The 16,049-nt window shown below is 32.3% G+C and overlaps 1 protein-coding gene across 1 annotated transcript; it reads left to right on the top strand.

Annotated features, from left to right (window-relative positions):
* The first annotated feature begins 1,049 nt into the window (after positions 1-1,049).
* Positions 1,050-7,277, top strand: LOC112740918 (MACPF domain-containing protein At1g14780). Its single transcript, XM_025789632.3, has 7 exons — positions 1,050-1,497; positions 3,360-3,598; positions 3,967-4,171; positions 4,702-4,779; positions 4,877-5,060; positions 5,294-5,460; positions 6,348-7,277. Exons 1-7 carry the CDS (start codon positions 1,243-1,245, stop codon positions 7,056-7,058), a joined length of 1,839 nt encoding a protein of 612 aa, XP_025645417.1. The 5' UTR covers positions 1,050-1,242; the 3' UTR covers positions 7,059-7,277.
* Positions 7,278-16,049: the final 8,772 nt, after the last annotated feature.

Raw genomic sequence — 16,049 nt, 5'->3', positions numbered from 1 at the left:
TATAGATTAACAGATATTCTATTGGTTTTTTATATTTTTTTATTTTAATTAATAAAAAAATAAATTAACAACCAGTTGAAAGTTAATTCAAATTGTGCTATATATTTTAGTTGTGTCAAGTTGTGATATATATATATAAAGTAAATAGTGCTTAATTGAAATTGGACCAACCTTTCCCTTTCAAATCACAACCGACGCCATTCCCTCAGCCTCTAGTCTCGAGCCTTCAGCCTCCGCCAATTTTATGGTAAAAATTCAAATGGAATTAATTTTATATAAAATTATAATTAAAAATTGTTAAATAATTTAAATAATTTAATTAAAATTTTATTTAATAATTTTTAATTATTAATTTTATATAAAATTAATTATTTTTAAATTTTTATTTTATTTTATTTATTTATACTAATTTTATAATATTTTTTTAAAAAATTTTAGAGGTTAATAATTTTTAATAATTTTAATACGAACATCAAATTATATTTAATAAATAAATTTTATTAATTTATATAAAAAATTTATATATAAATGATGTTATTTTATATGTTAAATTTTAATATATATAAATAAATAAAAATATTATTTATATATTAAAATTAATTATTAATATATTTATATATAAATATATATAATTTAATTTATTTTTAATATATATTTATATTTTAATTTATATTTTATATTAATAATTAATTTTAATATTTTTTATTTTTTATCGAATATATAGAGACTCGAACCCACAATCTCTTAATTGAGTATGGGGAGATTATGTCATTTGAGTTATTTTTTTTTTACCAAAGATAGGAGACTCAAACCCGCAACCTCTTAATTGAGTATGAGGAGATTATGTCATTTGAGCTATTACTTATTGGCTATGCCATTTGAGCTATTGCTTCTTGGCAATAATTAATTTTAATATATACATATAATATAATTGTATTTGTATAAATTATTAGAGACTAAATATTGAACTAAAATAATAATATTTGTTGATTACGTCACCCTACTATTTTATTCTATTTTATTTGAACCATACTAAGCACAGTAATAATAATGACCTTGTCTCATTCAATTATTCAAACAAACTGATAATAGCGAAGAATCCAAAGTCAAACCCGCCACCAAACCTGATTTGACTATTAGCTTCTTCGATTCGGTCACGGTCAGAGGTCGTGGCAGCTGATGCTATAAGTGCTTATTATATTCGAATAATATAATCATCAAAGTTTAATTTGCTAGACGACGATGGAGGAGGTTGCAGCGTTGGGCTGTCTGGGCAAAGGGTTCGATCTCACCAGCGATTTTCGGCTCAAGTTCGCCAAGGGCGGCGTTAATGGAGGGAGGAGGTTGGTGGTTCTTGACGAAGAGAACATGAGGGATATTGTGGTGCCTGGAGGACCTTCTGGTAATAACACTATTATTCCTCATGTTTCTCAAGATATACGCTGTGATAAAGGAGACAGGATTCGATTTAAGTCTGATGTTCTTCAATTCAATCAGGTTCCTTTTTTTATTTTAATTTTTTCTTCTTTGCGTTTCAAATTCCAAAATACTATTGCCTCGATGAATAGAAATTGCTTCTGTACCGAGTTCTCGATGAATTGTTTGTTTGAGCAGCAAAATGGTTTCAAAGAGATGTTTTTATAATTTTTTCTGGAAATTTTTGGTACATTTTTTATGATATATTTGGTGGAGAGAGAGACGGAAAGAGTGAGAGTGAGAGACAAAGACCAAGAGACAGAAATTGAAATAAATCTCAATATTCTGTTTGGTGCAAAATAGGAGACAGAAATTGAAATAAGAATAAAACTATAATTTAATTTACACAAAAGGTAAAATTAAAATTAATTAATTGAAATAAGGGTATTTTAGGTATAAAATGTTATTAAAGTTTTAGTCTCTATCTCTAAAAATTTTAGTCCCCTGTGTCCTAACTTTTGGAGGTACTGAAATAATGAAATTTTGGAGATAGAGAGAAATTTTAGTACCAGTCTCTGAACCAACAAACATGATATTAAGTCTCAGTCTTTCAGTCTCTGTCTCAGTACCTCAAAACAAACACTACTTAAAAGACAAAACTTTTATCTTCTCTGTTCTTATTAATACTTTTAAGAGTTTAATTTTGATGAATTAACTTTCGCTATTTTTGTTGATGTGGGATTGAGTAATTAGATGTAAGTGAAAAACTTTACGCATATCAAAATTAAATTCTGACTTTTAATACTAAAGGTAAGTTTATACAAAAGAAATGTAGACAAAACTGGTGCATGCAACGTTACTCTTTAAATATGTACGGACAAGTATGCAAGGTTTATGCTGAATCATTTGGTACAGGTAGCTTGGTCTTTTATTGAATATCTATAGAAAATTGATTTGTACAAAATGAGGTGTTATTTGTACTTATATTTGTTTCATATATATAGAGTTGATACATATTTTTTTATTATTGGACCTATTGTGAGATCATAGTTCTAACACTCCCAAAAGGATGAGGATAATATCCGAAACAAAAGGAATATACAAAATATTTATGTGACCTGAGGAGAATTTCCTGAGTTCATGTGTCAAACATGGGTCAATAATCCTCTCCTTTTTTTTAAAAGAGAAAGAGTTTAGGCTTTTATTTAGAAGAATGAAATTGAATACAATAATCAAATTTTAGGCACTTGAATTATATTTGTTATATAAGCTTCGATATTATGCCAAAAAACTGTATCCCAAATCAGTCTAAACCTTTATGTTCTGCACGGGGGAACCTTCTACTTAATTAGTGAATAGTGATTGGGGTAAAATAAATGAGAATTTTATCATTGTAAGTGTAAAATGTGTTGTCATAAATCATAATTGATGGACAGTGTTATCGAAGGCAGTATATACATTTCAGTTACATGATTATAGTTTACACTTAATTTTAGATTGCTACCATGACATGTCATTTTGGGTATTTAAATCTCAAACTTCAAGTGATGAAAATGTTAAGACACTTGAACTTGGAATATAAGACATTAATCACTTGTTTCATTTGTCGTCATCCATGCATTTTAGAGATTGATCAAGATTCTCAAAGAAATGCTACCCAAGATGTAGCTAATTCAATTAATGGATAATAAAATGCAGCAATATTTCAGTAATGGATCTTATTGAAAAGACCAAAAAAAAAAAAAAAAAAAAAAAAAAAAAGTAATACTCATTTCATTCCATAACGTCTGTTATCATGAAAATCCAGTATATTATGAATAAGTTGAACTATGAATGTACTAAATTTCTAAAGTGGTTGATATTATGTCATTGCAATTTCTTGATAGAAGATATGTATTAAAAGACAGAGTTTAAATGTAGCATATCTCTTTCTTTGATTGCAGATGTCTGAGTTGCTTAACCAGAAATCAGCAATACAGGGGAAAATTCCCTCTGGCTATTTTAATGCTCTTTTCGACTTAACTGGCGATTGGTATCGTGATGCCGAAGATATCAAATATCTTGCTTTTGATGGTTATTTCATTTCTCTGTACTATTTGCACCTAACTCCTTCACACCTCATACTTCAAGATGAAGTAAAGAAAGCTGTTCCGGCTCAATGGGATCCTGCAGCATTGTCCAGGTAATCCATCTTTTCTAAAAGTTTAAACTGATAGATAAAAGCACATGAATATTTATATATCTAACAATATCTAAAAGTGAAAAATAGCAAGTACTCTGTACTTTCTACAACTTATCAATGATACTGCATTTAACAAATTCATTATTCTTTATCATTAAGCTCGAGTTGTCGGTAATGGAGAACCAATTCACAAGAATTCCATGTCTCCCTTAACTAATACTCAATTTGCCTTCTAGACAGAATCCTTGTTAGCAAACTTTTTTCACTCTTATGTATTCGCAATTCAATCTTAACAATGGAACATGCATACAGTTATGCATGATTTTTGGTCAATAAGCGTAATGATCCTGATCAGTCATGTTAGGCAGGTTCATTCAGACATATGGTACACACATAATAATAGGTATGGCTGTTGGAGGCCAAGATGTAATTTGTGTCAAACAGAAACACTCTTCAAAGATTTCTCCTAGTGATCTCAGAAGATATCTAGAGGAACTTGGAGACTTTATGTTTTCGGATTTAAGAAGCCCTTCACTACTCGAGAGGCAGACAACAATACATGCAAAGCAAAAGGTAACCAATATGACTCTACTCTATAGCCAAAGGTTTTGGAAAAAGAAAAAGGTTTATGAGATTTGAACTTCTGTAACCCAAAAATGTTTCGTGTTTGTTCTTTTTTACGCCCATTCTTCTAAATTAAAATCAAATTTGACCACAAGGTATGTGTGGATTTGTAGCCACACTTCAAGCTTAAAATAGCTTTTGCATGAAGGAGCCTGTTAGATATAAAAAGCATTAGCATGTCTTGCTGTCTTTATCTAGCAACTTAAGTTTTTAGGATATTTACTAACATCTTTAATACTCTTAGAATTCATGAAAATACAGAATCAAAATAGAGGGAGAGTGATATAATCTGAATAATATTTCAAGTGACTGTTATGTCAATTTGATACAATGCATAACCTTCTTATACACATTCATAAGACAATATTATTAAAGCGTTCTAAGAGAGGCTAATTCCTACAACTGAAGTCTATAGAATATTTATTAACATGGTTGTCTATGTATTGATAGATAGATATCAATCTTGCTAATTCATGTAGGTCCCTGAAGTCTTTAGTCGCGTGATGCAATCAAACTCAGTACAGTTCACCAGTATTTCGGAATCATCAAGCAAGGATGTAAGTATAAAAAAGAGAAACAATATATCAGTTCAATTTGAAAGGAACAAAGATTTTAAAGATTGTTAGTATCTCATGCTTTTTGTTATTGGAACAGGGCCTCACTATTATTTGCTCAAAAAGAGGAGGTGATATGTTCAAGCATAGTCACTCAAATTGGCTTCAGACAGTGCCATCAAATCCTGAAGCAATTCTCTTCAAGTTTGTTCCTATTTCATCACTTCTCACAGGAATTCCTGGAAGTGGCTATCTGAGCCATGCCATCAATTCGTACTTGCGCTGTAAGATATGTTCTTTTGGATCCAAAATTAGTTATATAATCTACTTTTTTTTATCTCTATTTTATGCAGCTTCAATGATTTTGATTTAGATAAGCTCCAAAATAAAGCAAATATGATTTGTCTCGGATTGTCCTTGCATGTTTTACTAAATTACACGAGTTTCAAGTGTCGATCACTTTCTAATTTGACGAGGAAGTTACACTGCATTTCATTGATTTAAATGTTCTTCACAGATAAGCCTTCTCCTGAAGATTTACAATATTTCTTGGAGTTTCAAATTCCAACGCAATGGGCACCAATGTTTTATGAGCTACCTCTGAGGCATCAACGGAGAAAGACTTCTTCGCCTTCGCTGCAGTTCAGTTTCTTGGGTCCCAAGCTTCATATCAGCTCTGCACAGGTACTACTAACCAAACCCTGCTACTTGAGCAAACAGTTTTTGCAACATATATAAGAAGCGAAATCCTAAATTTATGCACCAAGGATCATGTCGCCGACAAAATTATCCACAGAAGACAAAAAAATTAAACCCTTGAGGAACATTTGCTACAAAAGATCATATTGTTGACGAAATTACCTATCTTGTGCAGATTAGTCTAACAAATCAAGCTTTTTAGGTACATGAGATGAGACGAATTTTTGTTTTTGAGTAAATACTCAAATTGGTCTTCAAAGAATTTCAAATCGGACACTTTGATTCCCAACAAATTTTTAATCTCTAGAAGTCCATGAAAATGACTCACATCGGATAGATTGGTTCCTTCGTTGTTTTGAAAAATTTTTAGGGATTTATTTGTCCAATACCCATATTAAATTTTTTTATTAAAAGCGACCGAGGGACCAATCTGGCTTGCGGGAGTAATTCTAGAGGGCTCTTAAGAGAATAAAAATTTGTTGAGGACTAAAGTATCCAATCAAAATTCTTTCCCGACAAATTTGGGTGTTTGTTCTTTGTTCTTTCTAGAAGTCATTTTGACAACAATATGAACTTAATACTTCACTTGATAATAAGTGTTGTTTCCTTATTTCAATTCAATGTGTGTGCTGCATAGAACATAGCACCTATTTTGAGTTTTCAACCCTTCTAGTGTTGCAATTGACATTATATTATATCGATAGAGAAATAATTTATTCTCACAAACATTCTCTAAAGAAGAATTTGTTGCTTTCTAAGATTTCAGGACATCAAAAATATCCATCTCTTTTTTTTTTTCTTCTTTTTTAGTAATTAGGAAGATTTCTAGTATATTCTATATAATTAATCACGGAATTCGTGCAAAATATCAGGTATTGAGTGAACAAAAACCTGTGGTTGGTCTTCGCTTGTATTTAGAGGGAAGAAAATGTGACAGACTAGCATTACACATACAGCACCTTTCCAGCCTCCCAAACACAATGATCCTCTCTTCCGGCGGCTCAATCACAAGCAAATCGTCGATGTGGCGAGGATCAGATGACAATGAAAACAGCGACGAATTCCTAGAGCCAATAAGATGGAAGGGTTTTGCTAACGTGTGCACCTCAGTAGTCAAACATGACCCTGAATGGTTGAATGAATCAAGTAGTAATGGTGTCTACATTGTAACCGGTGCTCAACTCATTAGCAAAGGGAGTTGGCCAAGAAATGTGCTTCATTTGCGCCTCCTATACACTCACATACCAAATTGCAGCATCAGGAAGTCCGAATGGGCCGCCGTTCCAGAGGCTTCTAGAAAATCATCATTCCTAACAAATCTTAGCACTACATTTTCCTTCACACAACAACAGAGTGTGAGTGGTCACCAGAAGCAAGCACCAACCGCGCTCAACTCCGGTGTTTATCCGGACGGTCCACCTGTCCCGACTCGTTCCGCCAAAATGCTAAAGTTTGTTGACACCAGTGAGGTCGTGCGAGGTCCGCACGACGTTCCCGGCCATTGGCTGGTAACAGCAGCTAAGCTTGTGACTGAGGGTGGCAAGATTGGATTGCAGGTTAAGTTTGCATTGTTAGACTACTAGTGACTCTAGAGGATATCTATGATCTAAATTATTGTTACTTCATTCTTTTGTTCAAAAACTATAGATATAGATGTAATTATTGGTTAGGAAAATAGCTACTAGATTAATTTATGAAATGTTAAGGATGTACTAAACTATAAGACGTTTATACATGTAAAATATTGAATGGAGTATGTAAAATAGTAAAATACAGATGTGAGAAACATCTTTTAATAGAAACCGTGAGCCTTCCACCAATAAATACCCACCACAGTGTAACAATGGTCAAATCATGCAAAGCGTGCTTCTTTGACCATGCTTATATGATAATAATTTGGAGGGAATGATAATTTCAGTCCTACATTGGCAACAATGGAATATCACTCCCTTTTTAGTAGGTTGGGTAAATTCGAATCTATCTAAATTAAACCGTTTATTTAATCTAATTTAAATCGAAAATTAATTAAAACTGCATTAATTTAGATTTGATTAGATTCTATTTTTACTTTTTTAGCAAATTGATCTAATCCAATTTAAACTATATAATGCACTATAATGTTATTATTTTATTATTATATTTAAAATTTACTTATAATATAATCAATTTGTTATATATTATATATTATTCATGTATTATTATTATTTAGTGAATATATTGTGAATTTAAAATAAGATTTATTTATTTTAATTAATATATAATTTTATTTCTATTGTTATTTTATTTTTGGTTTATCAAAATATTGTTAAAAATTGTTATGTCATTATTGGTTATTTAAAATTTGATATTGAGACTTGATATATATATTTATTTATTTTTTAAATTTACGAAACCGCAAATCCAATCCAATCCAAATCGCTTGAAATTGGATCGGATTCTCTAAAAAAATAATTCAATCCAAACCGCACCGCGAATACCCTACTTTTTAGTTTTAATCATGCAAATTTTTTCACAATAATTTAAAAATTTAATTTTGATGCACCGCCACGAAAAATCAATTTTACATGTGCATCCAATTATGTAATAACATTTTGCATTGACCGCTTAAATGATCATAAAAAAGATATGTGATTGGATGACCGTGTAAAATGTTTTATACTGGTGCATCAAAATTAAACTTATAATTTAATATTGATAAATTTTTTGTAATATACTTAATAAAAGAATTATATAATTGATTAAAAATATTTTTTTTATTTTAGTCCAAAAAACGCGTATTTCATAGGAATCGAAGAAAAAAAAATGTGTATTTCAATTCTTAATTCCTTATGAAAATCACGCATGTTTTTTAATAAAAAAAAGTATGTAATTAATCATATAATTTTTTTATTAAAATAACATACTTATATGTTATAAAATTTATCAATATTAAATTTATCATATAAACACATGTTATTACTAAGGGGTAAGTACGATTTTGGTCCCTTAAGTTTAATGCCAGAATCGAATTCGTCTCTCTTATTATTTTGCCATTAAAGTCGTCCTTAATGTTTTTTTTCGTATTAAAATCGTCCTTTTCAATAAAATTTTTTGTTTTATTCCTAAACTACCCCTATCATATTTTAATAATAAAAATTATAAAATTAAAAAAAAAAAAGAAAACGCATAAAAACGCGTTGGGGGTGGGGGAAGAAAAGGGTATACGAAGAGGGGAGGGGAGGGGAGGGGAGGGGAGGGGAAGGGAAGAGGGGGAGGGGGAAGGGGGAAGGGGGGAGGGGGACGGCGCCAGGGAGCCTCCGTCGTCACCGCCGTGACCTCATCGTCGCCGCCGCCTCCTCCAAAACTCTGATGATGATGACGATGAAGGGAGAAGAGAAGTCGCCGTCCCGCCGTCCCGCCGCTGCAGCCGCTGTCTCTCTCCTGTCCAGATCAACCGCGACCCTCTGTTTCTCTGTTTCTGTTTCTGTTTCTCTTGAATTTCTGTTTTTCTATTTTTCTATTTCTGTTTCTGTTTGGGGGTGGAGGAAAGGGGAGACGGGGAGGGGACAGTGGGGGTGGGGAGGGGGAAGGGGACAGTGGAGACGGGGAGGGGGAGGGGACGCGTGGGGGTGGGGGTGGGGGAAGGGGAAAGGGGAGGCGGGGAGGGGGAGGGGACAATGGGGGTGGGGGAAGGGGGATGGGGAGGCGGGGAGGGGAAGGGGGATGGGGAGGCGGGGAGGGGGAAGGGAGAAGGGGAAAGGGGAGACGGGGAGGGGGAGGGGGAGGGGACAGTGGGGGTGGGGGGAAGGGGGAATGGGAGGCGAGGAGGAGGAGAGGGAAGAGGAAAGGGTAGAATTGTCATTAAAAAAAATTTTAATTAAAAAGGATGAAGTTAAATACAAATGCAACATTAAGGACGATTTTAATGGCAAAATAACAAGAGGGACGAATTCGATTCTGGCACTAAACTTAAGGGACCAAAATCGTACTTACCCCTTATTACTAATGATTCATGTTATCGAGTCACATCAATATATTGTTAATGAAAAATATGTTGACTAAGGTAGTAGTACACATTATCAATCTCAAAAACATATGATAGATACAATTTGAATCTCAAAAATAATTTTAGTCTATAATACCAATCTCAAAAATCACTTTAAAAATTCAATAATAATTTTTTATATGTAAGGTTGAAACAAAATACATAATCGAACACTTGATCCGAAAGAACGTGCTTTTGAGAAGAATAATGTCCTTTTGAAAATATTTAAATTAATAAATAAAAAAATTTAAAAACAGAGGGAGAAACCTAACCTTTGAAAGAATTTTTTAAATAAATAATTTAAATATTTTATTTATGTATATAGATAATTTAAAGACAATTTATGATTTTATGTGTAGTTATTTATCTCGTTTAGACATAAGTATATGTGAACGTATCACCTGTGATAGTAATAACACATAAATATAAACAAGATACGCTTATGATTAATTCGTTTATATTATAAAAGAGATATGTATGAGGCGCGCCTATATAAAAAACTCGTTCCACTTCATTTCTACCTTCAATTTTGGTGCTTTTTTAGAGTGAACTACCAACCTGGCCCTGTCAATTTTTCAAAATGACAACGCGACCCCTCACCATAAAAACGTTCCACTTCGGTCCCTGTCCTTTACTTCCGTGATCCAACGCGGTCTCTGTGGGTGTTTTTCTGTCAATTCTGAACGGAAAATGCTGACGTGTCAGGTTCAAAAATGGACAAGGGCTTAATTGTCTCTAAATTTAAATTGGTTAGGGGTTTATTTGTTTCTATTCTTTAAATAATATTTTTTTAAATTTTTTTTATTCATTATATTAATATTTTTTTAATAAATTATTGAATATATGGTATAATAAGTACAAACTAATTAATAAATTATTTAAATTTAAAAATATCATTTATTATGAATAATTCTCAAATATAATTTTTAAATATATATAAATAATAAATATTAAAATTCGGTTAATACATTAATAATAATAATCCTATGATATACTATTAGTATTATGATCTAAATAATTTTCACAATAAAATAAAAACTAATGAACACATTATTTGATATATAGTAAATTTTTTTTGAGTAATAACAAATTTAATTTTTTTTATCTCTTTAAACTAAATTAATAATTCTATTTGATATCTTGGCACTAAAATACACTATCAGTAGGCTACTAATAGTCTAATACTAAATGAAATAAAACATAATATATTTAATATGTATGGTTAGGGTAGTTGTTGTGATAGGAACAAAATTTAGTTTAGATCCTAGGTTAATTTTATAATTATTGGTACCTGTTTTTAGAAATTTATTTTACTATTAATGAGCATTAGAATTTTTTTAACAAATAATTTAAATGTTTTATTTTAAAAAAACCCTAGCATTATTTAAGACCTTTGAATTATTTCTTTAAAAAAATATTGTAAAAAAAGAGTTTGCGTAAAAAAATTAGAAAACTTGTAATCTCAATAATATATGTCATTAATTATTTTATTTTTATTTTAACAGAGGTCTCGCCTCCTATTTTTTAGGTGAGTTAGCCATTCCCTTGTACCACCAGATGTCATTCTTTCTTATTTGAGGGAGACTGATTTTGGCTACACGGTGCAATTCAGAGACTTTGTGTTTGACAATATTCTGATTTCTGTATTTGTGGAGCGTCAGCGTCTGGAGATCCATACTTTCACCTGCAAAATGTGTGTACCACCTAAGATTACACACTAATGAAAAACTAGCAGATGGTTGCTTGAGAGACTTTCAGATATGGTATCAACACTCATCGTGAGATTGGGTAGAAGAACTTCTCGGTGATAGGCCTCCTCCGCAGCCAGAGTAGAGAAAGGATTCGTTTTCCTTCAAGCTCACATAACTTAGAGACAAAGTGTAGCGTATTCTAGTCAGAAAGATTTGAACACTCTCTGCCAGTATACGAGGTGTTACATCATGCTGCTGATCGGGGGTTACCCGATGACAGATAAATCGACAATCTTGTTCACATCAAGTGATAGCTCTGGAACTCGTTGTGGAGGAGGCAAAAGGTATTGAACTGATCCATCTCAGGTATAAAGTCCTCCTTATCCTCAGTAGAACTATTTTCATTGTTGTTCGCGGCATATTCTTCATCCGAGACATCTATATCCATGTCCATGTGCTCCCCTAAATTAGCATAGTGCAGAGAAAATAGTGCAAGAGGTGGGTCATCTTGAACAAAATTAGAATGTCCAGAACCACTACCACCTATATCACCAAACTCTATAGAAACAGAACGCTTCATCACTTGAGCCATGATTCACATGTGGATGCCAAACAAAGTGATAAAATTTTAAAATAAAGTGATAAAATTATGAGTAAATTTTCATAATAGTATCTGAGATTCACAAAATTACCCAATTTGGTCTTCAAGATTCTAATTTCACTATAGTGGTCCCCCAGATTCAGTTTCGAACACCATAGTAGTCCTTGAGCATATTTCTGGTGATGACTCGCCCATTTCAGTGCTGACGTGGCTACAGTGTGCTACACTTTAGCTTAACTGGCCAAATTACAATTTGTACCAATTTGGTCCCTCAATCACTATTTAACTCTACCCCTCTTTGCTCCCTTCCAAAGTTTCTCGATATTAAGTTTTGGTGCTTCTTTAATATTATTCTCCTGTCTTCCGGCTCGCTCTCTATTTTCTAAATTTTTTTTTGCCAATTCAATCCAGATACAAGTACCTTCAAAGATTATAACTTTAGTATCCGATTCTATTTATGATTTCGATCAAATTCACCTCCCCACACTCCTAACTTTTTCCACCAAATTTGAATCTCCCAACTTTTACCCCACCCTTCTTTTTATTTTTGCTTCATTATGATTTGATTCCAATACCTTTTTTTTTTTGTCTTCTTTGAAAAGAGAGAGCAGAGGGATTAATTGGCCATGGATGATGTTAATAATATTAGCAACAATGGCAGCAAGTTCAAGAACATGGGTGTGAATGATGATAGTGATGCCCACAAAGTTCAGGAACAATCTCTTCTTTTTCTTTCTTTATCTTCTTTTTTTGTTTCTCCAACTTCATCGTTAAAAATAATGTTTTTCTTTTGTATTTGATCCCTCGCAATAGAACTCCAGAACTCCATGTAAATGCAGTTCCATTACCAATACGAAACAAGAACAAATACCTCTAAGCTAAGGAGGAAGAAACACCATAACTTACTGGAGTAAATCCTCATAGTAGTCACTGAGATTCGCGTGAATACTCAATGTAGTCCTCAAGATCCCGATTTTCCCATTATAGTCCTCCAGATAGAGCTCCGAGTACTCATAATGGTCCCTGTGCATATTTCTGGTGATGAGTCATCACCAGAGCGCTGACGTGACCATATTTTGCCACGCTGGAGGGCTCCAAAACGTCGTCGTTTTGGTTTGGCGCCCTTGAGTACAAATAACGACGCCGTTTAGATGTTATTTAGAAAAACAGTTGTCTCCAATACAAACACTTCATCTTCATCTCTTCATCAATGGCACTACCGTAAGATTCTATTTGCTGGGTTGAAAAAGTTGAGAGAAGAAGTAATCCAACTGAAAACTCTTTTTGTTCTTCCCCTCCTCTACCAGAAGCATGAGGTTCTGACTTTGTGATCAGACTCAAAGTAACATTTTCTTTTTACTTTGGGTTTTCAATATAGTGTTGGTTCTTCATGATATGTAAGTTGTTAGTGTGGTTGAGGTTTTCTCATTTTTCCAAGAAGGGGGATGTTTTCAGGATGCCCTCAACAACCTCAAATCTCTCATGGATCAAGGTCTCACCTTTTTCATCTCTCTCTTAATCTGGGTCTCAACTTTTTCCCCCTTTTTTTTATGCTCATGTAAAAAAGTTGCTTCTTTTCTCTTTTTGTAATTATGCTTAGTTGAGGAGCCATTGCAGAAAACTTTTTAGGTAATCCATTTTTTTTATCTTTTTTTATCTATTGTTTCTAGATACTTATTCTGATATGATTTTAACATTTTGAATTATTCATTATGTACTGTGTGGCTATGTAAATTATTCTCTATTAGTTCCTTTTCGGTAAATTGTGTCTAGTGTGGCCATTTGAAATCATGATGGTTAAAGTAATTTTGAATGTTTCATTCATGTTGTTAACTAATTAGTGCTGCTATTCTCCAGCATGCTTTTTGGTGAGATTTATAATTTGTATTGATTTAGTAGGAAAGGGATTCAATCAATGCTTGAAGGATTATTTTTTTAACAAATGGCTATGAATTTTTACTTGGTTATTATTCTCGATGATGTTTCATTTTCAGAAACCAATAGTCCCGCCTGATTTATACAGATCAATTCGCAAGTCATAACTAATATGATTGTCAGGTTACTCAAGAGAGGTGCTCATTCTGAAATAATCTTTTTTTTGTTGGTATCCCATGTCATCTCTGTCACTTCTGAATGTATTTTCTTGTCAACATGTGCAAGTTATGCTATATATAATTGTCTTATCTCTGTTTCTTTTTTTCCCTCTCTCTTTCTTTGTGATCAATTCCAGGATCTTCCTGTCTTTGCAATTGGTGTTGGGTTTAGCACATTTGACAAAGCATCTTGTAAGTTAAATTTATTAGAGAAAGGAAGAGAAACATTGGTCTGTTGGGAGGCACTATTTGACTTCTAACTGTGTATCCTGATCTGTGTATCCTGATCTTGTATGATCCGCAGGTTCATTATTATGTTCAATCTCACATTCAGATCAATGAATATTGTGATCGTGTGGTCTTGGTGAGTATTATTCTTTGGATTCTTCTAAGATTAATTTGGTAGTTTAGCTTCTGCCATTTCATTCTGAGTTTTTAACCATATTTTTCTGTAACCTTCTTCATCAAAGAAACATGGGTAACCTATCACCACATGTGTAAAGGTTTTGGATATGACTGGTCTGAAGTTCTCGGCCTTGAACCAAATTAAGGTACATTTACTTCATGTAGCTACTTGGTCCGGCACAGTTGCTCTACTTGTGAATTTAATGTATTAACAATGAATTTTGATGTTAAAATAAGAAGCCTGATGGTTTGATGTGAATGGTACATATTTAATATAGTAACCTTAAAAGAGAAAAAGAAAAAGAGAGTAAATATTTGAATAGTAAGTTTGTAAAAGCAATTCAGAATTGGTATATTGAATATTCACATGTCACTATCAATAACCTTTGGCGTTACTGAAATGAAATGCTCAATTGCATTCTAAGATTCTGACTTCAGGGCAAAAAACTTTTGTCAACTGATTTTATTTGTTTTTGAATATTTCTAATATTGTTGAACTATGCTTTTCTTTTTTATTGAGGACTCGAGGCCTATTGCAATATCCTTTCCTCTTTGTTAATAACATTTTTCTTTATATATAACACTGTTACTAAATTGTCATTCATGTCATTGCTGTTGTTAACAATAATATCATCCATCGATGATCTAAACTACTCTGAGAAGACAAATAGATATTACATTGTAAATGCCTAATACATATTTTCTGCATGTTGGAAGGTGAGAAGAAGAAATGAGCAAGAGCCTCAGACGGAAGAATGAGAAGAGAGCGATGAACAAGAAGAAGAGATAAAATTTATGAAAATTTAGGGATTTAGGGTTAAATATAGTAGGAGGGACCAACATGGGTATAAATTAGAAATGAGCCAGCTCAGCTAGCTGTTGGAACCCTCCAGCGTGGCAAAATGTGGCCACGTCAGCGCTCCGGTGATGACTCATCACCAGAAATATGCACAGGGACCATTATTAGTACTCGGAGCTCTATCTGAAGGACTACAATGGAAAAATCAGGATCTTGAGGACTACATTGAGTATTCACGCGAATTTCAGGAACTATTATAGAGATTTACTCTAACTTACTGTTTAAAAACATTGGGAGGGAACAAAGAGAATAAGAGTTAAGTAGAGATAGAAGGACCAAATCGAATACCAATTACAATCTGAACAGCTAAGTTACTTGTTGTATCGTCACGTTAGCATTGAAACGAGTGAGTCATCAACGGAAATATGTCCACAGATCACTATGATGCTTGAACCTAAATATAAAAAACCACGGTAGTAAAATTAGAATACCGATGATCAAATTAGATAATCTCATGAATCTCAGGATAATTATAGAAATTTACTCGAAAATTATTTATTTAAAAAATCCAACCTTTGACTCTCAAATTTTATGCTTTTAATTTTGGTGTTGTATTAATAATATTTTTTAATAATGTTGAGATTTATTGTGTTTTTTTCATGTAAAAATCACAAATTTAAGAGATAAATCTGTGGCTTTCAATTTTTTTTAAAACATATAAATCTAACAGTCAGATTTTATTAATTTAAACATATAAATCTCACCTTTAAATTTATATTTTAGTATTAAAAAAATTTTAAATATATAAATTAAACCCTTCAATTTATTTTATAATAAAAAATATTTTAACATTCTCCAATTCATACATTAAATCTAACCTCAAATTTTTCTATAAATTTTATTATTGTTCAAATCTAAATGTCCAATTTATTATTTAAAATTAAAAAAATTTAAAATTCAT

The sequence above is a fragment of the Arachis hypogaea genome, chromosome 14, assembly GCF_003086295.3.
Source record: "Arachis hypogaea cultivar Tifrunner chromosome 14, arahy.Tifrunner.gnm2.J5K5, whole genome shotgun sequence".
Classification (NCBI taxonomy): domain Eukaryota; kingdom Viridiplantae; phylum Streptophyta; class Magnoliopsida; order Fabales; family Fabaceae; genus Arachis; species Arachis hypogaea.
This window is presented reverse-complemented; position numbering and strand designations above follow the sequence as displayed.

Bases quoted from the DNA above. Each gene is read 5' to 3' on its own strand.
- LOC112740918 (XM_025789632.3), top strand. From the start codon at position 1,243: ATGGAGGAGGTTGCAGCGTTGGGCTGTCTGGGCAAAGGGTTCGATCTC. The intron at 1,498-3,359 runs GTTCCTTTTTTT...CTTTGATTGCAG, and splicing joins ATGTTCTTCAATTCAATCAG to ATGTCTGAGTTGCTTAACCA. The intron at 5,061-5,293 runs GTAAGATATGTT...TGTTCTTCACAG, and splicing joins CATCAATTCGTACTTGCGCT to ATAAGCCTTCTCCTGAAGAT.